Source organism: Acomys minous, assembly GCF_964271855.1.
Source record: "Acomys minous genome assembly, chromosome: 13".
Classification (NCBI taxonomy): domain Eukaryota; kingdom Metazoa; phylum Chordata; class Mammalia; order Rodentia; family Muridae; genus Acomys; species Acomys minous.
This window is the reverse complement of record NC_140495.1, coordinates 4,001,775-4,026,185: the sequence shown is the minus strand read 5'-3', so window position 1 is coordinate 4,026,185 and position 24,411 is coordinate 4,001,775. Positions and strand designations below refer to the sequence as shown.

Here is a 24,411-nt window from a genome sequence, read left to right as displayed (position 1 = left end):
GTGTGTTTCCCAGACAATCTTCTTTCACTTTTTTTAATCCTCCGAAGCAAAGTGTAATGGCGCACAACTGTAATCCTGTCAGTCAGAGAGGTAGAGGTGGGAGGATCGCTGTGAGTTCGAGGCCAGCCTGGTCTACAAAGCGAATCCAGGACAGCCAAGGTTACACAGAGAAATACTGTCTTGAAAAACCAACAACAGCAGCAGCAACAACAACAACAGCTAAGTCAGGGACTGGACATGTGGCTCAGCTGGTAGAGTGCTTAATTATCATGGACAGAACACCGGCCCAATCCCCAGGGTTACATAAAATTGGACGTGGTGCCCACTCTTGTAATCCTAGCACACAGGAGGACCAGACATTTGTCATCCTTAGCTATGGCAAACTCAAGGCCAGTGGAGGATACATGAAACACTGGTGCCAAGAAAAAAAACAAGCAAGCAAACTGGGCGGTAGTGGCACACGTCTGTAATCCCAGCATCCGGGAAGCAGAGGCAGGCGGACCTCTGTGAGTTTGAGGCCAGCCTGGTCTACAGAGAGAGTCCAGGAAAGCCAGGTTTACACAGAGAAACCCTGTCTTGAAAAACAAAACAAAGCAAAACAAAACAAAAAAGCGGTAGACTGGTGCTTACAGGTTGGGATTGGGGTGTAGGGAAGGGTGGGGGAAGGTGATGGAAACATACATCCCTAGCCTTAGTTACTTTATACACATATACTTTATTTTGCAATAAGTTAGAAGTGGCTTAAAGCAGAGGGTGGGGAGAGCTGAGGAACAAGAGAAGCGTTGCTCCCTAAGGCTGAGTGGGTCCACAGGTGTTTGGGGGTCGAGCGAGGACTGAAGAAGCTGAGGCCAAGGCCCAAGCAAGCGCGGAGGACTTTGGGTGGCAAGGTTGGCCATGTTGTCCCCATGTCCTGGCCTGGCTCGCTGAGTCTCCGAAGGTTTGGACTGTAGATGTAGTCATCCGCCCCTTGTTCAGCTATGTAGTGTCAGTGGCCAGGAAAATGCCTCTGCAAGCTCAGTTCCGCTGTGCCTTGTGGTAGAGCTGTTCCCTCCAGGGTTGCAGGACAGTGAACCCAGTGCGGCGTGGACTCCACACTGGATGTTCAGCTCCTTTGACACAAGTGCAGCTCTCACTGAAAAGGAAATGGGGAAAATGCTTATTATTGGGCCATATAAGACTGACTATGGCTTGGAATATCTTAGCGAGGAGGAGTGACTACAAAGGGCTGGGAGATGCTTGGTGGGCAAATGTTTATCTTGTGGGTGTGGGGGGTGTGAGTGTGGGTGTGGGCTGTGATTAAAATCACGGTGTAAGCAAATGGGAAAGAACCTGCCGGCTTATTTTGTTGGCCAAGATGCTTGGTACAGGAGCCAGAAGTTGATGGACATATAGTTTGTGTTATAGTGGTGTAATTGTGGATAGTCGATTTTTTTTAAAAAATCAGTTTAATATGAATATGTCTCAGTATTGTAAGAGACCATATGCATAGGATGAAGAAGATATAAATTAGTGAAAATTCTCTCCTCTGAATTGAAACACTCCTTCCTGGAGGAAGAAGGGAGGCTTGTAAGACTGAAGAAGCACAGAAGCTTGGGGAAGTCCCAGCGCCCTGCGCCGAGGCTACTTAAGCAGTAGGCAGTGTTGAGGGAACGGCAGTCCCAGTGCAGTGACCTGTGGGCGGTGCTGCGAGACTGACAGATGTGTGACTGGGGTGGGCATTTTGGTGATGTGCCTGTGACTGTCCCCTCACCCACAGCCTTGTAAGGAGCTCCCAAGCTCACTAGCTTAGGTTAATGATGATTGTCTGCCTGACAGGGATCTAGAGTTATCGAGAGACAAACCATGGGGCACATTTGTGAAGCCTGGAGAGGCCACATGAGCTGAGCCCAGCATTCATCCCTCTCTGTTTCCTGTGGGTGTCATGTGACCAGCTGCCTCAAGTTACTGTCATCATGGCTTCTCCACCATAACAGACTTTACCCTCAAACTGTGAGCCAAAGTCACCCCTTTCTTGCCCCGGTTGCTGGTGTTGTGTGTTTAGTCACAGCAGTGAGAAACTCAGGGAGGCTGGACTTGGGGGACGTCATCTCTTTGGTCTGTCGTAGCCTGTATAGGGGGAGTCAATGTTTGCTCATATCTTCCCAGGGGAATCCATGCAACTATTGTGTGTAAACATAATTGGATAAACAACCAGAAAAGTCCACATATCTAGATGTAGGAATGAAAACAGAAAGCGTGTGCACCCCCCCACCCCCCGTGTTCTGAGGGAGGTGGGTTTGGCTTCAGCATCAGTAGTCCCTGAGCAACCAGTGGTGAGGTGTGTCACTCCTCTGGGATCCGTGGATGGTGACAGAACCCAGCCACTCGAGATCAGAGCAAAAAGACAGATGCAGTGGGCGAGGGGTGACAACTGCCTGCTGCACGATGGCTGCAGCAGTTTTGTTTTGGAGCTATCATCCTTTCAGTTTTTGGCTATCATTGTGCACTATGCCAATGAGAGCATTTCTGATTGGTCATTGTTGTCGGGGGCAGGGGCGGGAGGATGGGCCTGTGTTTACAGACAGCAGGGCTGTGGTACCGCCTCGTGGTCAATTTGACGCACCATTCATTCCGTGGCTTGACCAGCAGAGCACAGTGGTCTTCCTGTGTGGCATCATCTGGAATTCTTCTGGTTTTGAGAACGTGGCTAGCCAACTGGTGAGCTCCATGCTAATGAAGAGACTGTCTCAAAACTCAGACAGACGGCAAGTTAGGAGAACATGTCCACATGTGTATGCACACACACACACACACACACACACGTGCACACACATACCACACACACACACACACCATACATACACACACACATACACACATACACACACACACACACACACACACACATACACACACACACCATACACACACATACACACACACCACATACACACACATACCACACATACACCACACACACACACACACACACACACAGACACACACACACACAGACACACACACACACACACACACACACACACAGACACAGACACACACACACACACACACACACACACATACAGACATACACACACACACACACACAGACACACACACACACACACACACACACACACACACACACACACCAATTTAAGCAAATAACTGCCTGCTAAGGAGGATGGTGGTGCTAATAATAGCCGTATCTTCAGGACACTGTGAACAAGAACTAAACTGACAAGAACTTCCAAGCTCCGAGACAAAGCCAGAGTTGTTGATAGTCATCACTATGGCAAGAGAAAATTCCAGGGTGCATGTCTGTATTGGTTCCAGATTGTCTCTGTGAGTTATCTCCTACTCCTCTGAATATGGGATAGCGTGAAAAATAATTGCAGCCTTGCACGGTGCCCGCAGTTTTCGGGAAGCGTCGGAAACGCAGGTATCAGATACTGTGTTTGAGGCTGCTCATGCTTAGGAAGAGCAGAGCTCGGAGCTGTCAGTCATCTCTTCTTCAGCGTTTTCTTGCTTAGGAAGGTCGCAAGTGCATCAGTGCTGCCGCCCAGGGAAGTGGGGATCGTGCATCTGTTAAGAGCCCTCGTGGCCTCATGGTCAGGAGGAGCACATGCATTCTTCTCAGGGAGATGAACTGCAGAGGACCTCCGTTCTGCTTTGATCCCCACTTGTGCAGGAGAGCATCTGCTCAGAGCCGGCGTGCTCCCGGCAGTGTCCTTGGGAGGACAATGGGGGAGTACATCTCTTTTGTGCAAAGATCACTTTTGAGGGTCTGGAGATGGAGCTCAGATAAAGGGTTTGCCTAGCGTGCAGGAGACCTTGGCTTCAAACCCCAGCTCTGCAGAAACCAAGTATGGTGCTGTACACCTGCAACCGCAGCACTCACCGTCCAGTCCCCCACCACAAGGGCTGGGTTTCAGACACGTTGCCACGTTCTTGCGTGGGTGCTGGTGATTTAACTTGCCCCCCCCTCTATCCACTCTACTGTCTCCCCAGCCCCAGTTTCTTTTCTTTATTTTTCTCTTCTCCCAGTTTCTTTTCTTAATAGGAAGAAAATAGGGTCCATACCAGCAGGTGGGTGTTAGGTGAGGCCAACAGCGAAACAAAATAATTTAACTCTCAGGGCGCTGGGCCGTGCTATTGCTTTTCTATGACAGCTTGATGGTGCCAGACAAAATATGAAAATAAGCAGAGTTTAAAAGTATCAAACTTTAGTCAGATTTTGTTGTCGTTTTGACTTTATCCTTGCTATAGTGACCTGCCAGTCACTTCTTGTCCTTCCTTGGCTTTCAGTTCTGAGATGAGGAAGGTAAGCATTTCTTCTTAGAGGGATGGGAGACTGAAATCCTCAAAGCAAACATCTTTTAAACCAAGAAGAAACAATCCATCCCTGTAGGCCTGGATTTTTATCCTGTGGCTGCACTACCGTGAAGAACGTGACTCTGTGTCTTCAAATCCTGTATCCGGAACCCCGTGTGTGCTCGAGTGTGTGCACATGTGTGTGCAGGAGCCAGCAGTCAGCTTAGGTGCCTACCTCAATAGCTCCCGCCTTACTTTTTGAGACAAGGTCTCCCACTGAACCTGGAGCCCACTGGTTGGCTGCACCATGGGCTCGGGGTTGCCCCTGTGCCCGGATGCTGGGGTTGTAGCATCATTTGACCACAGCCAGATCTTCACATTAGGGTTTGGGGTCTAATTTCAGGGTACCCAGCAACTTTACCCACTGAGCTCTCCCCACCTCCTGCCTCTGTGGTGGGTGCGCAGGGAAGGTGCAGTGAGTCTTGGTTAGAGAAGGTACAAACATTCTCAGATGTTAGAGATGCCTGTTCTGACTTCCCCTTATTCTATATTTTATTTTTAAAATTTCCATCGGCTGTAAAAATATATTTATTTAATTCGTCTTAATTTTTGTTTTTTTGAGACAGGATCTCGCTGCATAACTCAGGCTGGCCTTGACCTCCCCACCCTCCTGCCTTAGCCTCCCAAGTGTTGGCATTATAGGCACCAAATGTATTTGTCTAAAAATGGTAATAAAATGTACTCACTGTTTCCTCCCTTATCCACTAGGGCAGCAATTCTCAACCTGAGGGTCACCAACCCTTTGGGGGTTGCCTAAGACTATCAGAAAACATAGATATTTACCTTATAATTCATAATAGTAATACAATTACAATTATGAAGTAGCAATGAAAATAATTTTATGGTGGGGGTCACATGAGGAGCTGTCTTGTGTGTGTGTGTGTGTGTGTGGTTTTTGATTTTTGGTTTTTCGACACAGGGTTTCTCTATGTAGTCTTGGCTGTACCGGACTCACTTTTATAGACCAGGCTGGCCTCTAACTCACAGCCTGCCTCTGCCTCCTGAATGCTGGGATTAAAGGTATGCACCACCACACCCGGCAAGGAGCTGTCTTAAAGGACCACAGCATTAGGAAGGCTGAGAACCACTGCCCTAGGGAGTGAAAGCAGGGGAATGTGAGGAGGTGGCTGGGGTAGGGAGGAGCCCAAGGCAGGGATGGGGAAATGGCGGGGGCTTCCAGACCAGCTCTGGCTAATCACAGTGAGAGCTGATGTCTGGGAGGGAATGTGGGGGTGGGGGTGGGGGGGTAGGACTTGTCTGAACCGCCTCTTGTTTGTTTATTTGTCCACTTTTGAGACTAGCTAGTCTGGAACTCACAGAGATCCACCTGCCTCTGCCATCCTAGTGCTGTGATTTAAAGTGTGCACCATCACCCCCACTTTGAACCATCATGTCTTGAACAGATATGCCCTCGCTCCCCACTGATATGGCGGGGGGCGGGGTGCTCTGTCTTCAAGGACCTCAGCTTGATGCATGTGCCGTTTACAGAGCAAGCAAGGCTCACCGTGGTTAGCCCACTCCCTTTGGTCTCACTTCCATGGGTGACCTCTGTTAAGTGGTGGAGTGTGTGGTGCCCTACGGTTAGGTGTGACTGAGAGGAAGTTAATCTGGTGGAGTGAGACCTTCGTGAACTGTGCCGAGGTGAGCTGGCGGAGAGATGGAAACCTGTGAACCAGGAGGCTCGGCACTGCACGGGGCAGCTTTCGCTCTGTGGGGAGTGAGGGGCTCCGGGTGGGCGGCTCCCAGCATCTTCCTCTGTGCTTAAGCAAAGCCCACCAGGCCTTTCATGTAAACAGCCTCCCCTCTGTCTTTGCACACACTTATGCTGCTCATCGTCCCCAGCGTGAGGATCCAGCTTGGTTTTTACACAGGGACCTGTACATTCACGGATACCTGTGGAACATAGGTGTCCTTGTTAGCACCAAAAAAGTCCCAGACTCCCGTGTTAACCAGATCCCGTGCTAACCAGATCACTGGCTGTGGTGGTAGACTTGGGCATGGGACCAGGAGTGAGGGCTGGCTTACTGAAGCTTTGCATTGGGACCTGTGGTGACATCTAATGTATCATGAAGTGAATCATGTCCATCACAGTCCTCAGTTGTGACAGCCAAACCTTGACGGCACTGGTCCCTGAGGCAAGGTGGTCACAAGTTCAAGGCCATCCTGGGTAACCAAGTGAGACCCTGTCTCAAAATAAAATGTCAAAAGAGGGCAGCCGCTGAGTGACAGGGTGCTCGCCTAGTCTGTGCAAGATGCTGGCTTCAACTCGGCACCAGAAAACACGTGAAGGAAAGAAATCAGCAAGGCTCCAGCCTCGATCACAGCACTGGGTCTGACTGAGCAGAGTGGTCTGATCTCTGGGTGGGGAGCCTCACAGTCTGTTCAAAACCTGGCTGTACTGAGCTGACTCAGAGGTGAAGCATGAAACCCCAAGTCCAAATCTTCAGAACTGACAGAAATGCCAGACAAGATTCTGGCTGCACCTGAAACGCAGCACTCCTGCGGAGGTGGCAGGTTGGGACAGGAGGGTCCCAGAAGCCGCAAGAGCAGCTGGCCCGATGCACACAGCAGCAAACAGCAAGACCTCTCAGACAAGGCGCATAGATACCCGAACCTGGCTGACCTACATAGGCATGCCATGGCACAAGCACCCCCATGCCCACACACGAGAACACGTGCAGACAGACACAGGGGGCATAGAGAAGGTGCCCCTGTGTTTTTAAATGCCTATTTAGATGAAAGGCCCCCTACAATTTATCTGTGTGTTTCACTCAACACTGTATGTTTTTACTTTTTTGTTTTTGTTTTTTTTGAGACAGGGTTTCTCTGCGTAGTCCTGGCTGTCCTGGACTCACTTTGTAGACCAGGCTGGCCTCGGACTCACAGTGATCTGCCTACCTCTGCCTCCCGAGTGCTGGGATTAGAGACGTGCACCACCACGCCTGGCACTGTGTTTTTAACATTATCAGAATTGCCAGTCTTCCCGTGTGTCCCTTGGTATCCAGCTTGTTTCTGTTCATAGCATAACATTTGAGGATGGAGTTTCTTACAACCTAGTATTTTAGAAATGGTAGGAAATCAGAGGAAACAGTGCAGGGAGAGAGCAGGAGCCTGGCCAAGTCGTATTTCCTGTTGACTTAGGAATGAAAGCAGCCAATGCTTTAGCTGTGTGATGCTGAACTCGGTTTTTACATTTTTATTAGATTTAGTTATTAATTCTCTCTCTCTCTGTGTGTGTGTGTCTCTCTCTGTCTCTGTCTCTGTCTCTTTTTGTCTCTGTCTCTCTCTCTGTCTCTGTCTCTCTCTCTCTCTCTGTGTGTGTGTGTGTGTGTGTGTGTGTGTGTGTGTGTGTGTGTGTTTATGTGTGTTTGTCACAGCACACTTGTCGAATTCCTGAACAACCTGTATGAATTGGCTCCCTCTACCTTGTGGGTCCTGGAGCTCAACTCCAGCCATCAGGCTTGGCAGCAAGCTCCTTGCCCACGGAGCCATCTTGCTGGCCCCCTCAAGTTCTTTATATATGAGCAAAACTTTGTGTCGTGCTCAACATAGGGTTGTTTTTTTTAATGAGTTTCTCCTCTGAGATTCACAGCACCTGGCTTGCCATTTTCAGTCCAATAGGCAGCCTCGTGCCCTGCTTTCTGCTGGAGAGGGCAGGCACAGTGATTGCATGGAATTTCCAGGGTATTTCTAAATGGCACAAGAACTAGTGAGCGGTTACATCTCGGATGAACATGGCCACCACACTTACCTTGTCACTGTCCATCAGCATCAATGTGCTACTTAATAATGAGAAGATATATAAAAAGCCAACAGTGAGGAAGGTTGTATGTTTGTTTATAAATCTGTTTAAAGCCTTCAGGGAGTTCTAGACGCTGTGGTTGGTACAGAGGATGCGGTGAACACAGATATTCACACCCCAGTGGGAAGGCAGAAATCAATCCAGCAATCACAGGAGTCGGGCTGGAGAGACGGCTTGGCAGTTAGGAGCATGGGCTGCTCTTCCAGAGGACCTGGGTTTAGTTCTCAGCATTCATTTGGTGGCTCACACGGACCTGTGACTCTGCTGCTCCTTCACCCCTCAGCCACCGTGCCCCCCAATCCCTCAGCCACCGTGGTGGAGCCCAGACCGCTCGCTGTCAGTCAGTGTATGCGGTGCATGGTTCTGTGGTCTTAAGGTTTTGATCAGAAGATCCAGAATTCCCCAGCAGAGTCAGAATTGAACATAGTAGAGTGGAGGTTGCCAGGCACTGGGGGAAGGGGAACCCCTGCTCCATGGATGCAGACTGTAAGGATGAAGAATTCTGGGGCAGAATTGGGGTGACGGTTGCACACTGTATATATATTTAATGCCACTGAGCCAGGCACTTAAAATGACTAATACCGTAAATGATATGTGTATTTATCCGCAGTTGGATTTTGTTTTTGTTTTAACCATCTTGGGGCTGGAGAGATGGCTCAATGCTTAAGAGCAACACTGCTGTTCTAGAAGTTCTGGGTTTGATTCCCAGGCCCCAAGGTGGGTGGCTCAGAGCTGTCTGTAGCTCCAGGTCCAGAAGACCTGATGCTCTCTTCTAGCCTTCATGGGTGGTACCTACAGGCGTGTACACATGCATACATGTAGGCATACATACATAATACACACAAACAAACTAACTAACTAAAACTTTAAAGACAATTGTGGCTGGAGAGATGGCTCAGTGGTTAAGAGCCCTGGCTGTTCTTTCAGGGGACCCAGGGTTGATCCTCAGCACCCTGTGGCTGGAGCAATGGCTCAGTGGTTAAGAGCACCACCTGCTCTTCCAGAGGTCCTGAGTTCAATTCCCAGCAACCACATGGTGGCTCACAACCATCTATAATGTGATCCGATGCCCCTTTTGGCAGATAAAGCACTCATATACAAATAAAGTCTTTAAAAAAAAAAAAAAGAACTGTCTATAGTTTCCATCGGATCTGAATTCCTTCCTGGGTGCTATGGCCGCTGTAAGCATACGGTGCACAACACCCATAAACATAAAATTAAAATAAGCCTTTAAAAATGTCTTTTAAAAATCACTGTACTGGACAGTTTGTGTCAATTGGACACAGCCACAGTCATCTGAGGAGGGGCTGTCAATTGAGAAAATGCCTGAAGTCGGGTTCTTAGCCACTGCAGCCGCCTCCAGTGCATGGCACTCTGGAAGCCATTGCTCGTTACAGCTGCTGCTGCGTCCGGGAGCAGAGGGTCCTCTGCGGACTGGTCTTTCTTTGGAGATATTCTAGAGCATTTACAATGTCAGGGGCCCTCCAGATCTGAGACACTGCCAAGCTCCAAAGAGACTACCCCTCTGACAAACATGACAAAGTTCTCTCCCGGTTGTGGGGACATATTTAACTTGCAAGACACACAGCTAGGGGCTGGTGTAGCATTGGAAGCTAGAGCGTAGCAGCTGGGTTCGTGGAGGACCCACTGTGTGCCAGCCATGAAGGAAGCCTCTGGCACACAGTGGGAGCTGGGGAAATAACCACAGGCGAGAACACTAGTCACAGAAGAGAGCCTCACACCATGTGGCATAAACTGTAGTGCGCCTCAGTTCCCACATCTACCAGGTAGCGACATGCATATCTTACTGGTTTTAGGCCTAGCAAATGAACAGATGTGTGTCAGGGCTGGACAGGAAGGCGGTGTGGACGGCGTTTGAGCCTGGCTTGTAGAGGCTCACACAGAACAAGAAGGGGAGCTTGGCTCTGGAGAGAGCGTGGTGGGTAAGTGTCTCCAAGGGAGCTTAGCAGCATTGGTATCTAAGAGCTCTGTAGGTTTGGGGGTCCCCCCATCCTCTCCCAGTCTCTGTCTACGGCGGTGCCCATCTATGTCGGCAGACACACGCATGAGTGTGTAGGTCGGCTCCCCTGGTAAGCTTGACGGTTTTTGTAAATGGAGTTGCTGTTTCCATTTCTTAATCTTTTTCGAGACAGGGTCTCTCTGTGTAGCCTTGGCTGTCCTGGACTCACTCTGTAGACCAGGCTGGCCTTGAACTCACAGCGATCCTCCTGCCTCTGCCTCCCGAGTGCTGGGATTAAAGGTGTGCGCCACCATGCCTGGCTGTCCTTGCTTCTTAATGCAGAGCCAGCTCCATGGCCAGGGCAAGCTCTGGGCTCCTCATAGGCCAGTGTGAAGCCAGCTCTGGGCTCCTCATAGGCCAGTGTGAAGCCAGCTCTGTGCTCCTCATAGGCCAGTGTGAAGCCAGCTCTGCTGACTGAGGCCGCATCTCTGCTTGACTCCTTCTCCTGTGTGCTCTCCTTTGTACCCCATCTCCCCTACCCCTTAATCTTCAATCTCTTTTCGGGGAGGCCCATACACATGGGTGTGACGTCATCTACTAGGGCAACCTCCCAGCCATCCTGCAAGGAGCTGAGAGCACCTAACCTCAGCGTGGCCCTGAGGTCCAGCGCAGAGCTCTCCTACACTGTTGCTGTGTAGAGGGACATGGCTGCTGTCTCCAGGAAAAGTCCTCATCAGTATAACGTCCATTCCCAGTTACTTCACGTCCTGCCCACTGTCCTCCTCCGTGCTTATTTTGCCCAAGCAAAATAAGAGAAAGTTTCCTCTTTGAAGAACACTGACTGCCCCTACTCCCTTCCTCCCTCCCTCACCTCCTCTCTCCCTCCCTCCCTCCCTCCCTCCCCCCCTCCCTCTCTCCCTTCCTCCGTCAGCTGCCAGGAGCTCCTCACCCAGCGCTGGGCCTGTGTGACCCCCTTTGAGACCGTTCTTAGAATAAGCCACATCCACAGGGATCCTCACACAAGGTCCACTCTTTGGGGCTCTGACTTCTCTTCTGTCAAGTGCAGCTAGCTCGCCGCATATAAAATTATCCTGAGGCTGAGTAAAATGTGTCTGGGAGGCTTTGGACACAGGTATCCAAGAACTGGCACAATTCATTGTTATCGTGATGTTGGGAAGAACTCATGGCTGAGGAAATGACAGAAAATGAAATTTTTATTGAAAGGTTTCCATGTATCCTGTTGTTATTCTGGTTGGTTGTCATCGTGGCCCACAGAAGGTAGTGTGTTCCTTTGCCAAGAAGGCGCCTTCCAGTTCTCAAGTGCAGGGCTCCCTCTAGTGGTCTCTGAGCAAATGCCAGTTGAAAATTTTTTTTAAACGTGTGTGTGTGTGTGTGTGTGTGTGTGTGTGTGTGTGTGTGTGTGTGTGTGTGTGTAGAGGTCACAGGAAAACCTCAGGTGTCAAGCCACATCTTATACCTTGTTTGAGACAGGGTCTCTTGCTATGCCAGGCTAGCTGGCTCACGCGTGCCCTGGGGTTCTCCCGTCTCTGCCTCCCACTTCCCTGAAGAGCCCTGGATTTACTGATGCTCAGCACCACATCTGGCCTTACGTGGTGTCTGGGGTCTCAACCCAGGTCCTCACACCTGTGCAGCAAGCACTTTACCTACCGAGCCAGCAGGAGTAGAATCTTGCAGCCTCATGGCAAACTGTGTCAAGACTGGTCTACCGAAATGTCATCCTCAGTTGTCCACAGGTGTTCTCCAGGGATAAATTACACACCCAGTGCTCACTCTCTGACCTACACAGCTGCTCATGTGCACAGTCTCATACACTTCTGAATGTTGGCGGTGCTCAGGGCATCTAACACGAGCAAGTCAGTGTGAGCATCCCGGAGAACAGACCCAGTGGCATATGAAATGTGTGAGAGGTGGGGAAAACGGCAAGGCTGGGGTGAGGTGGGGAAAACGGCAAGGCTGGGGTGAGGTGGGGGGAATGACAAGGCTGGGGTGATATGGAGGGCGAGGTGGTCTCAATAGGAACGGCCCCCACAGACTAGTGTGTTTGAGTGCTTTGTCCATAAGGAGTGGCACTATTAGGAGGTGTGGCCTTGTTGGAGTGGGTGTGGTCTTGTAGGAGGAAGTGTGTCACTGTGGGGGCAGCCTTTAAGGTCTCCAATGCTCAAGCTACACTCAGTGTGGCGCAGTCTCCTTCTGCCGCCTGGCGATCACGATGTAGAGCTCTTTGCTCCTCCAGCACCATGTCTGCCTGCATGCAGCCATGTTTCCTGCCACAAAACCTCTGAGACTGTAAGCCAGTCCCAGTTAAAGGTTTTCTTTATAAGAGTTGCTGGGCCGGATGGTGGTGACGTATGCCTTTAATCCCAAGTGCTGGGATTAAAGGTGTGCGCCGCCAAGCCTGGCAAACTGACATCTTTAAAAATTGCTTTCTTTTGTTTTTGTGTTTGAATCAGTGTATTGAACATCAGTGTATGCTTATATTATTACTCAACATTTAGCTGAAGGTATTTAAATTACTCACTGGAATTTATTTCCAAACCAAGTCTGCGTCATGTTTACAGTCACGAGCCATACTACGCTTCAGTCAGTACAGGCCCCATACACAGCCCATAAGTGGCAGTGGGGCCAGGAAACCCCACAGCCTGGTGACGTCATAGTCCTTGCGAGAAGAACTCCATTATGGAGCCGTGAGGTTTCCCTTGAGCTCAGACCCTGTGGGCACGTGGACCAGCCTCGGAGGCGGTAGAGACGGGCCCCCAGAAGTCACGAGCGAATCAAAGAGCTCGAGGTGGGAAGTGTAGCATCCTGCTCTGGGCCCTGTGGCTTTTCTGATGTGTAATTCTGGTATTTGTGTGTGGTGCTGAATATTGGTCTCGTGGCCGTCTCCCCAGCACTGTGCTGCCCACGAGTCGCCATGTTGTGTTCATATGAGCAAGCTGCAGTGTTGGTGCTGTGCAGACAAAGGGATCCTGCCCCAGGCCTAGGCCTCCTCACTGTCCACATGCAGAACGTGCCGGCCGGGGGGGGGGGGGGCGGCGGCGGGGGGCGGCTGGTTTGGAGGCTGGTGTGGGGGTAGGGGTGAAACATGGCGGGGTGGTGGGAGTGGGAGCTCTAGAGAGCTCTGTGGAGAGTGCCTGATCCCTCTTCGTCTGCTGCTAATGGCTTCTGATGGCATCTGCTTTGCCAGGTGTCTCTCTCCTGGTGTGCAGGTGACCCCTGTTCCCTTTTATAAAAATAGGAAGGAGCCAAGAAGGGCTTGATCTCCCTGTGCTCTGGGAAGGGAGATTTAAAGAAATTTAATACTGTAGGATGTTTAATAGGTTTTTAAAAAAGATTTATTTATGTTTATGAATGTATTGTGTATGTATGTGCACACATGCTTGCAGTGTCCACATGTATGCATGCATTGCAGCATATGCATGCAGTGCCCACATGTATGTATGTATTGCAGCACATGCAGGCAGTGCCTGAATAGGCCAGAGGATGGTGTCAGATCCCCTGGAAGCGGAGTTACAGATGGATGTGAGCTGCCGTGCGGGTGCTGGGAATTAAACCTGGGTCATCTGCGAGAGCAGCCAGCGCTCTTCTCTCCAGCCTCCCATCCCCATGGGATATTTTAAAAGTGTTCTATAGGGACTGTGGATCTGGCTCCATGGGTAAAATACTTGCTGTGTGAGCACCAGGACCTGACCCCCAGCACACACATAAGTATGACAAGCTTGCCTGTCATCTCAGGGCTGGGTGGTGAAGACAGGAGCATGCGAGGGCTCGCCTGCCAGCTGGTGCAGCCAACCAGTGAGCTCCAGGTCCAGGGAGAGGCACTGTGTCAGAAAGTAAAGAGGAGAGCAAGGGAACAAGACTTCCAGTGTTGACGTCTGGCCTCCATGGGTGCACAGACACGTATACATCACACACATAAAGTTACGTTAAATAAACCATTCTGTAGGCTTCTCTAGAGCTCCCTCTCTGAGCTTAGATTTTGAGGAGGCATCTCCTGAGAGCAGAGCTGTTGAGGGTAGACAGCACAGGGCTGCCACCGCACAGCCATCCCCAGTGCAGCCTGCTGTCTCCTCACCGCTGACAGGACCCTCCTTGGCTCCTCCGATGAATCAGATGTGACTGTGATTAAGTGGGAGTTCACATTCAATGGCGGTGCATGACACACCACAGGTCAGGAGCGTGGCAGAGTGCTGAGTGGAGCTCCGTGCCCTCCTCAGTGAAAGGGAGAGTGGAGCTCCGCGCCTTTGTGTTTTGTTCACCAGTTCATCTCCAGAGTGATGGACAGCTCCATCCCTCCTGGGAGATGGACGGTTTTACTGTTGTCTTGGCTTAGGGTCAGAGCTGTGTCACCAATAACCCCACAACAGGGGGACAGTCTTTCAGGGCAAAAAAACACAAACACACACACACACACACACACACACACACACACACACACAAACCAAAAAACCAAAAAAACAAAAAACATCTCTTTCTATAGCTGCCTCGTGACACTGGTTTGGACCGGCTCTAGAGGGGCATCTTGTGCTGAGCCAGTAGAACCTGTTGTCTGTGTGCGTTAGTGGGCAAGTGAGGGATAAAATCATTGGGAAGATTCTGCCATGTGCTTATTATCTCTTATGCGGAAATAAGTTGAAAAAAAAAAAAAGGAGGAGAAATGGGTGTGGTGTGAAAACAGCACAGGGGATCCATGACAAAGTGTGTTTTCAGATGGGTATCAATTTAGAGCCAACCTCGGCCCCCTTCCCCTCCATAACGACAGCGCCCCCCAATCTTGGCTTCCAGGGCACAGCCGAGCTGACCACCCCAGGTGACGGTGCAGCCCCACTGTGAGTCATGTTTCACCCGATAGCAGCTGGCAAGGGCGGCACCCGCTCTTCCCTTGTACCCCAGCTCCTTCCCAGGTCTTGCATCCCTTTGCCTCTTCCCAGTGCTGAGCTGGGCACGCTCTGCCCAGAATGCCGGCTTCTGCCTGTCTAGCCCCTCCCCCTTTCCCACTGAGCCCCACTGTGCTCCTGCTGAGAGGAGCTCCCACAAAAGCGCCTGGAACCTGTGGTCCTCTGTAATAAGCTCCAGTGATCTGCATATTATTCACAGAGCTGTTTTGACCCTTGAGGGCTGCCTTCCACGCAGCTTCGGACCATTTAATTTAGTTCTTCTGCAATGTGATATAAACTAGTCGACTGGAGGCTGTGGTATGATTCGCTAGTTGAGGCTTGGCTGGCTGCCTGCTCCTGTTCTAAGGCGCTAAATGGCATCTTCCTTGGGAAGCTATCTCTGTGCTGTGCCCGCTGTGTGCGCTTGTTCCTTTAGACCTCGTAGAATGGTTAGCAGTCTCCTTTCTGTACTAAAAAATGCTTACAGGATATAATGTTAATGGAAGAGAAGATATCTCCAATTTACATATCTGATAAGGAACTGGTGTCCAGATTACATCAAGACACGTTACAGGAAAATAAGTAAGAGAAGACAGACACTCTCAGTAGGGCAGATGAGGTTGTAAACATGGCTGATGAACCCACGGAAGAGTGTTCAGGATCATCGGTGGATTATGGAAGCCGGCCGTCTTCGTGAGTCACTAGAGACAGGCAAATCAAAATCGTAGTATAAGACACCTCACGCCCTCTAAGATGGCAGCCATTGGGAGAAAGGGGACAGTTACAGTGAGGCAAGGAGACACTTCGCATCTCCCCAGCAGACCGTGGGGATGATGGTGACGGTTAGGAGCATGTTGTGTGGTTCTCTAAGTACAGTTAGCAACTATATGGCTCAACGGCGCCATTCCTGGAACTGAGAATTGTGTCCACAGACAGCTTGAATGTAAATGTTCATGACAGGACTAACCGTCATGGCCGAAGGCGAGTGTAATTTCAGTGCCAGTAAGCTGTGCAATTCAGTGCCAGTCAGCTGACGAGCACATAAGTAAATATGGCAAGTGTGGACATGGAACGTTGTTTGATAGCAAAAAGGCTCAGGGAACATTACAGAAGATGGGGCAGAAAGGTGTAAGGACAGGAGGAAGGTGTGGAGAGCTGTGCACTTCTGGCCTCCAGACATGACACGGCTGCCGCATACAGGAATATATGCTCGCTCTGGTTACCCACGCCAGACCCCCACAAGATCAAAAGGGTTAAGCATTCCAGCATGGAGCAGTGAGGACTTCTCAGACCGTACCCCTGACTGCGGAGCCAATGGCAAGTGATGGTTGTGAAGGGAGGGCTGGCTGTCGGTAGGTTGCCCGTGCCCCAGCGGCTGGCTCCACAGCTATGCACATATTGGTGATGGTAGGTGGGCTTAGTGAGTTACAAAAACTGAGGCAGAGGCTGTTGGGGGAGCTGAAAGGACAGCTTAGCGTTTGGATACGATTAAGATGCATTGTGTGCATGTATAAATTTTTCAGAAATAAGACCTACTAAAAATAAAGCTTAATACCAAAGAGAAATGTGCTGTCTGCTCTGGTCAGCGATGGGCCACAGGTGTGTGACTGGTTGTAATGACCCCGAGAAATCCCCACTGTGTGACCAGGGGCTGTCTGGTGGAAGATGGCCTTCTGTCTCGATCGAGCCACCAGCACCCAGACCTGCCGGAGGATCCTTACCGACTCTTGTTGGCTTGAAAGCTTTTGTGCGGGTCTCCAGGGGTGTGAGGCGGGACCAGGGATGCATCCGGTTTACAGATGGGCTGGTGTGAGGATTAATGTTTTAACAGAAGCAGCCACCGTCCGCCCCTCTAAGAAGGCATTAATCAAGTGAAAGATTTTATCCTGCAAGACCGCTTGTGTTTAGTGGTGATTTAGTCCTCCGGCAGTGTCTGAGGCAGAAGTGCCTGGGTTTTCATGGTGCCCAGGGCTACACAAAGTTAACCCACCGTTCAGAGTCCCTCTGTGGGCATAGGTGGAGGGTTGGTTTCTCTGGAGACAGGTAAGGCGGCTCAGTCGGAGAAGGGCCTGGCCACATAAGATCAAGGACATGCCTTCAGGTCTCCAGAACCAACATGAGACTTGGATGTGGAGAGCTGGGGAGGTGGAGGCAGGAGGATACCCAGAGCTCATTGGCCATCCAGTTAGCTAACCAGTGAGTTCCAGGTTCAGTAAACAATCCTGTCTCCAAAAATACAGTGGAGAGAAGCAATGAAGTAAGACACCAATGTGCTCGTAAGAGTATTTTTATTATTTTTTGAGAAATTTAAGTATTGTATTTTGACTAAATTCATCCCAACGGCTCCTTTTCCCCTTCCCAGGTCCACACCAACGTCCCTAGCCCTACCTCCAGTTTCATATCCTCCTTTTTAAAAAAAATTAATAACCCACCAACTCCAGCTGTGCTGTCCATCTGCTTCTGGGTGTGGAGCCATCCGCTGGGTGTGGCTGACCTACCAGGGGCCACGCCCTTAAAGAAAACTGATTCTCCCTTCCATAGAAGCCACCCACTGGCCCCTGCACACTCTGTGCTGGAACCCGACCACCACAGCTGCTATAAGCTGAGAAAATAACAGTCCTGTCATGTCCAGAAGACCATGTTCGTCCTTGGTTCTTAAAGTCTTTCTTCCACCTCCTCCATGATTGTCCCTGAGCCTTGGGGAGAGAAGATGCTCAAGATTGGCCTCTAGTGTCCACATACACGTGCAACACACACAGGGACACACACACGTGCACACATGTACACACCTGTGCACATGACATACATGTACACACACATGCACACACACACACTGGTTTTATTATTCTTCTACAGGAAGATTCTAGAAGGACTGGCTGTGTGCAGGATACAGGGCCAGGTGCTCTGGGCTGACAGCCCACCCTGATGCTTTCCTCCGCCTCACCTTCTTTCTCCCCGTCTTTCTGATTTGCCAGTGAGATGAAGCAGAGGCTGGCCGAGGAGAACAGCAAGTGCAGCATCCTCTCAAAGCACCAGAAGTTCGTGGAGCGCTGTTGCATGCGGTGCTGCTCGCCCTTCACCTTCCTGGTCAATGCCAGGCGCCGCTGCGGGGAATGCAAGTTCAGCGTCTGCAAGAGCTGTTGCTCCTACCAGAAGCATGAGAAACTGTGGGTGTGCTGTGTCTGCCAGCAAGCCAGGTGAGTGGACTTGTTCTTGCAGGGCTAGGCTGTTGGCACCACCATTCCCTCCCACTGGCAGGAGCAGCACCGATGGACAGTTGTGCCCAGAGCACTAAGGACAGTGAAGGGGATGAGAGAGGGAGGTGAGAGGATACAGGAGAGCCCCGAGGAGGCTGCTGCCATGGAAGATGCAGCTTTTCCCGTGCTCCACCCACCCTTTTAAATTCCCTTGCCAGGACCTCCTTTTATCCTTTTGTAAGTGTCCTGGGTTGCTGGAAACAAGAGTGAATTAGGATGACCCCTAATAACTCAGGTGCATAAGGACATGAAGGGACACACAAGTATTAGCCTCCACATGCGTTGCCACCAACAGGCCCTGGTCGACTTCTCCATTGATGGTGGGGACAGTGAGCGATGGGCTAGCTGTCAGGAGGGTTTGGAGAAAGCCTCATAGAGGCAAATAAAATAAAATAAAATAAAATAATAAAAATAAAAAAGCCGGATCGTCAAGGGTAAAATGCAGTTGACATGTGCAAGCTGGGGATGGGGTGCTGCCACCGTGTGGATGGATTGGCAAGGGTGTAATTCATAGTGTCCCCGTGATGCGCTGAGTCTGGGGGAAGGATGAATTTGATAGCTAGTGTCTTAAATCTCTGCTGAGCTTACCGTCTTTGTGGGTCACTGCTGTTCCTGGTAGCTCCGGTGCGCTGTGTGACGGTGACCGAAACAGACTGGCTGTGCCCGAGCGCACACTCGCAAAGCCGCCTTCCTGCCCCTGCTTTCTTCCCCAGCTCTCCTCCTGCCACTGTGTCTCGCTTATACTCTTTAATAAAAAACAACATGCTAGCTTTCCCCCCAGAGAGCCAGTTCACGGGGGGGTAGCAGCCGAGTGGGGTCTCCAAGGAAGCAGGCTCCGCATAGCAGAGAACCAAACAGTTCCGAGATGCCAGCTACAGCGGAAGAGTGGCTTGCACGTCAGCCAGTGTCCAGGCTTGGGTGCCCCAGGCCCTGTGCTTTGCATAGCTGAGACCTGTCTCATTTCCACATGGAGGCTTGGCAGACAGAGAGACAAAGGGAAGGGCCCATCGCAACTGGCTGTTGTGAGCACGACCAGCTATGTCTGAAACACAGGCAAACATGTTTGTGTTTTTCCATAACGTCGGGGGGGGGGGGGGGAGGTAGTAAACAACACATTCAGAGGGTGTGGCGGTTTCAGCAACGGTGATTTACCCAAGATCCCTGCTTCACTTGATGCCCTCAGCTGAGGGAAACAGGGGTTCTTATTCTGATCTTAGCTCCTGAGGACGGTGCTCCACACGCACTGCATGTGGCCTCTGCTCTGCTCTGGAGACTCACACTAAGGAGAAGCCCAGTGTTATCCCCTGTTGGAAATTCTTCCTTAGTTTACGTCCCAATTGTTATTCCCTTCATTGTATCTTCCCATTCCCACCCTCCCTCCTTCCCTCCCTCTTCCACCCTATTCCCTTCCCCTAGACCTGTGACAGAAGGGGACCTTCTCCCCCACTATATGGCCACAGCCTATCAGGTCTCATCCAGATAATCTGATTCCGTTTCCTCTGTGTGCTCGCCGGACCTCCTCACCAAGGGAAAGTGATCAAATCATGGGCACCAGAGTTCATGTCAAAGGCAGTCCCCGCTCTCCCCACAACCATGAGGAATGAACTTCCCATTGGCTAGATTTGAACAGGGGGCGGGGGTCTAGGTTTACTGCATGCATTGTCCTTGGTTGGTACAACAGTTTGTACAGGCCCCTCTGGGTCCAGATCGGAGTAAATTATAATAAATTTAAAAAAGAAAAAGAAAAACCTAGAAACAGATGTGCTGAGAGCAGTGAACTCAGCCAGAGTCCAGACCCATTTCTAAATGCCAGGGCAAACTGAACTAAGCCAAGGCTTCTGTGGGAACGTGGTGGTGCAAAGTGGGATGGGACAAGTGCACTATGATGAGTAACTTCAGGCATCGGTTTGACCGGGCTAGGGCTGCCCAGTGATGTGCCTTGTAGAGGCTTTGTCCCCTAGACGGAAATTTTATGTCAAAAATTAATCCTCACAAGCCAGGCATGGGAGCACACACTTTTAATCCAATCACTGAGGAGGCAGAGGTAGGCAGATCTCTGAGTTTGAGGTCAGCCTGGTCTACAAAGCGAGTCCAGAACATCAAAGATTACACACACACACACACACACACACACACACACACACACACACAAAAACCCTGTCTCAAAAAAAAATTAACCCTTGTTATAAAATACTGAGAAATGGGATCAGATGGGGACCTCTAGGAAGTGACTGGTAGCGTCCCTCATGAGTGGACTGAGCCATTCATTTTTTTGTTTTTGTTTTGTTTTGTTTTTTGGGACAGGGTCTCTCTGTGTAGCCTTGGCTGTCCTGGACTTGCTTTGTAGACAAGGCTGGCCTCGAACTCACAGAGATCCGCCTGCCTCTGCCTCCCGAGTGCTGGGATTAAAGGCTTCGCTGCAGCCGCCACCGCCGCCCCGCTCGAGCCATTCATTTATTAACAGATTAGCAGGCTAATGGGTTGAGAGTGGGTTTTCTGTAAGAGCCACTTTGACCAGGGCTGGTCCTGGCTCCGTGTCCTTCGTCACGTGGTCCCTGTACCATCCTGGAAGCCTGGTATCAAGTCCCTTGGCTTTGACCAGAACCGCAAGCCAAAAGAAACCTATTTTCTTACAGCTGGTAGTGCATATTTCAAGGGAAGTCAGTGAGAGTGTCCAACTATGTGACAGACTATGGGGACTTTTGATGTTGGACTGAAATACATTTGCACATAATATGGCCATGAGCCTGTGGTGTGGAATGTAGTATTTTGAAAAAGAGACACCCCTAATTGGCTCAGGTATTTGAACACTTGGTCTGCAGCTGGTAATGTGTTTGGAGAGATTTCAGCCCTGCTGGAGGAAGTACACCCCTGCAAGTAGGCTTTGAGAGTTCACAGCCTTGCCCTGCCTTTTCACTACACCCTTTCTGCTTCTCCGTTGCTGTCGTAAATGTCATCTGTCAGCTTCCTGCTCTTACTGTCTGCTTCTATGCCATCCTCATCACCATGGGCTCTCCCTCTGGAACAGTAAGCCAAAATGAACTCTTTAATTAAAAAAGAAAGAAAGAAAGAAAAAAAATTCCTCCTTAGTTGGGCGTGGTGGCGCATACCTTTAATCCCAGCACTCAGGAGGCAGAGGCAGGCAAATCTCTATAAGAGACAAGTTACTCAATCCTTTAGAGTTTGTAGAAAACAATTCTCACTCAAAATTGTAACAGAAAAGGGGGACTATTAGCCACGGAGCAGAATCTTAGCTGCATTTACTTGGTGCTGTTATTGGTGCTTTCATCCTGAGATCTTTAAGTGGGTATTTTCCTAATAAAATATTAAGGCGTGCGATGGCCTCTAAGCAGGAAGCCATTTTCTCCATTTGTGTTGTTTCTTTATTTAGCACTGTAAAAGACAAATTAGTTTTTGTTTTTTATTATAAGATCAGTTTATTTCCCAGCACTGATGTGGAGCAGTTAAAGATACCACCAACTTGAGGTCACAGACGGAAACACTTGGTTAAGTCAGGGTCTCAGAAGGAGGGCCCTGGGCCTCAGAGACTGAGGACATTAAGACTCAGTCATTGTGGAAGCTAAGCAGTGTGTGACAGTAGCTTTGCACCAAAGAGCCGCTGAAACTATTTGTACTGTACCACATCGTGCAAAAGGCAGAACCGTCCAGTTAAGTTAGTGCCACATAATGAGCCGGGCATGGCAGCGTGCGCACCTGTAACCCCAACACACAGGAGGTGGTGACACAGAAGGTGGAGACAGGAGGATCAGAAGCTCAAAATCAGGGGATGGGGAGCTGCCACAGTTGTCAAAGGGTTAGCCATGCGCGCCTAAGGATCCCCAGCACCATGCTGGGCACGGTGACACATGCATCCATAGTAACCCATAGTGTAGGTCTAATCTTGGCAGAGATGGGTGGGCCTGTGGGGCTTGCTGACTAGCCAGTCTAGCCAAGTTGTTGAGCTCCAGGTTTGTTAAGGGGCCCTGTCTCCATATAAATGAATGAATGAAGGAATATAAATAAAGTGAGGCATGACAGAAGACCCCCACATGTACCCACACATGTGCACATGGATGTACCTACACACACAGACATGCACACACCCTGAAAACACACACAAACATGCACATTCACAGTCATCTGTTGGCTACATAGTGAAGTCCAGATCAGACTGGACTGGACTATATCAGACCGTCTCTCCTAAAAACATTATGATAACCTCTCGCCCAGATGGTGAACTAAACCGTCACAGTCCTGTGGAGGCCCCTGAGTGCTCCCCTTCCCCCTGAGTGCTCCCCTTCCCCCTGAGTGCTCCCCTTCCCCCTGAGTGCTCCCCTTCCCCCTGAGTGCTCCCCTTTCCCCTTTCCCCCATTTTGAAATGGTATTTATATACATTTATTCCTTCATGCTGTTGGTGTAACTCAGTCATGTTTTCACTTTCAAAATCCTTAAGCAAAACACGCAGTTGTTAACCTCTTTGTAAAACTTGTATCCTGCTCAGTCTGTGTCTGTCTGTCCATCCATCTCTGTATCTATCATCTGTCTATTACTTTGTCCTTTTCCCACCTGTGCCTGTTCCAGTTTGTCATGTTTGTTGCAGGTGACACTTGCAGTTCCCTTATGTAATGCACAGTGCTTGCCAGTGTCCCCTCCTCCTCTGCAGGCAGCCTGGCACCACATGATCAGTCTGGGGCAGTGGACTCTGAGCACGGGTCATGGGTGATGCTAAGGTACACAGGTCATGGGTCATGCTAAGGCACATGGGTGATGCTAAGGCACACAGGTCATGGGTAATGCTAAGGCACACAGGTCATGGGTGATGCTAAAGCACACAGGTCATGGGTGATGCTAAGGCACACAGGTCATGGGTCATGCTAAAGCACACAGGTCATGGGTGATCCTAAGGCACACAGGTCATGGGTCATGCTAAAGCACAGAGGTCATGGGCCATGCTAAGGCACATAGGTCATGGGCCATGCTAAGGCACACAGGTCATGGATGGTGCTAAGGCACACAGGTCATGGGCCATGCTAAGGTACATAGGTCATGGGTCATGCTAAGGCACACAGGTCATGGGCCATGCTAAAGCACACAGGTCATGGGCCATGCTAAGGCACACAGGTCATGGGTCATGCTAAGGCACACAGGTCATGGGCCATGCTGAGGCACACAGGTCATGGGTCATGCTGAGGCACGTAGGTCATGGGTCATGCTGAGGCACACAGGTCATGGGTCATGCTGAGGCACGTAGGTCATGGGTCATGCTGAGGCACACAGGTCATGGGTCATGCTAAGGCACACAGGTCATGCTAAGGTTGAGGCAATCAACCAGGGTGACTGGTGATGTGAGGAGTGCTTAGTCTGTGCATCTGAAGACGATGGCGTCAGCCTTAGCTGGAATTTTAAGTGACTTTTGCGGAAAGGCACCACTTCACAGCTGACATTAAATATGTAAGATGGGAAAAACATCTCGTGGCTTTTAGACGAACGGGTATTGGAAGTTAGCAGAGGAAAGCTGTCCATCCTGACTGATGTGGCCACGTGTGTTACTTTGTTTGTGTATGTTTGTGTCTTGCTTCCCGTGATACAGAACATCACTGATGAGACCTTGTCCCTTTCTCGTCCTACACTCTGTAGACTGTCCTTTCTGGGACGCACAGCTCAGCCTGGCTTTCCAGTTGTAGGACACACACACCCTGTCCTGCTGAACACGGGCCAAGTGTGCTCCAACAGGAGGGTGGTTTCAGTCCTCACCCTCCATAGAAGAGTCACCATGCACATCCTTGCTGATAATTGATAGTCAAGTGTATTTTTGCTGGTGTATGTGTATGTGCTGTGTGTACATACATGCGTGTGTTCATATGCACGTGGGCACACATATAGCTGTGTGTGTACAGAAGCCACTTGACACCAGGTGTCTTTCTTTACCACTCTCCACCGTATACACCGAGGCAGGATCTCCCACATGGACTCAGAGCTCAGTGATTCTGCCAGTCTGGCTTGCCAGCTTGCTCTGGGGATCCCGTGCCCACTTCCCGGGTGCTGGCCATCGCACCCACAGTGTTTGTGTGGGTTCTGATGGCCCACATTCAGCACACATACGATGAGTGCTTTACCCCTGAGCCACCGCCCCGGGCCCTAACA

The 24,411-nt window shown here is 50.3% G+C and overlaps 1 protein-coding gene across 2 annotated transcripts in view; it reads left to right on the top strand.

The window, feature by feature from the left end:
- The window catches only part of MYRIP (myosin VIIA and Rab interacting protein), a 173,180-nt gene that overhangs the window by 61,640 nt on the left and 87,129 nt on the right, over positions 1–24,411 (top strand). For both annotated transcript variants that reach the window (XM_084753408.1, XM_084753409.1), the window contains exon 3: positions 17,986–18,207. In XM_084753408.1, the coding sequence (XP_084609534.1) occupies positions 17,986–18,207 (222 nt within the window). The remainder of the gene's footprint in view (positions 1–17,985; positions 18,208–24,411) is intronic.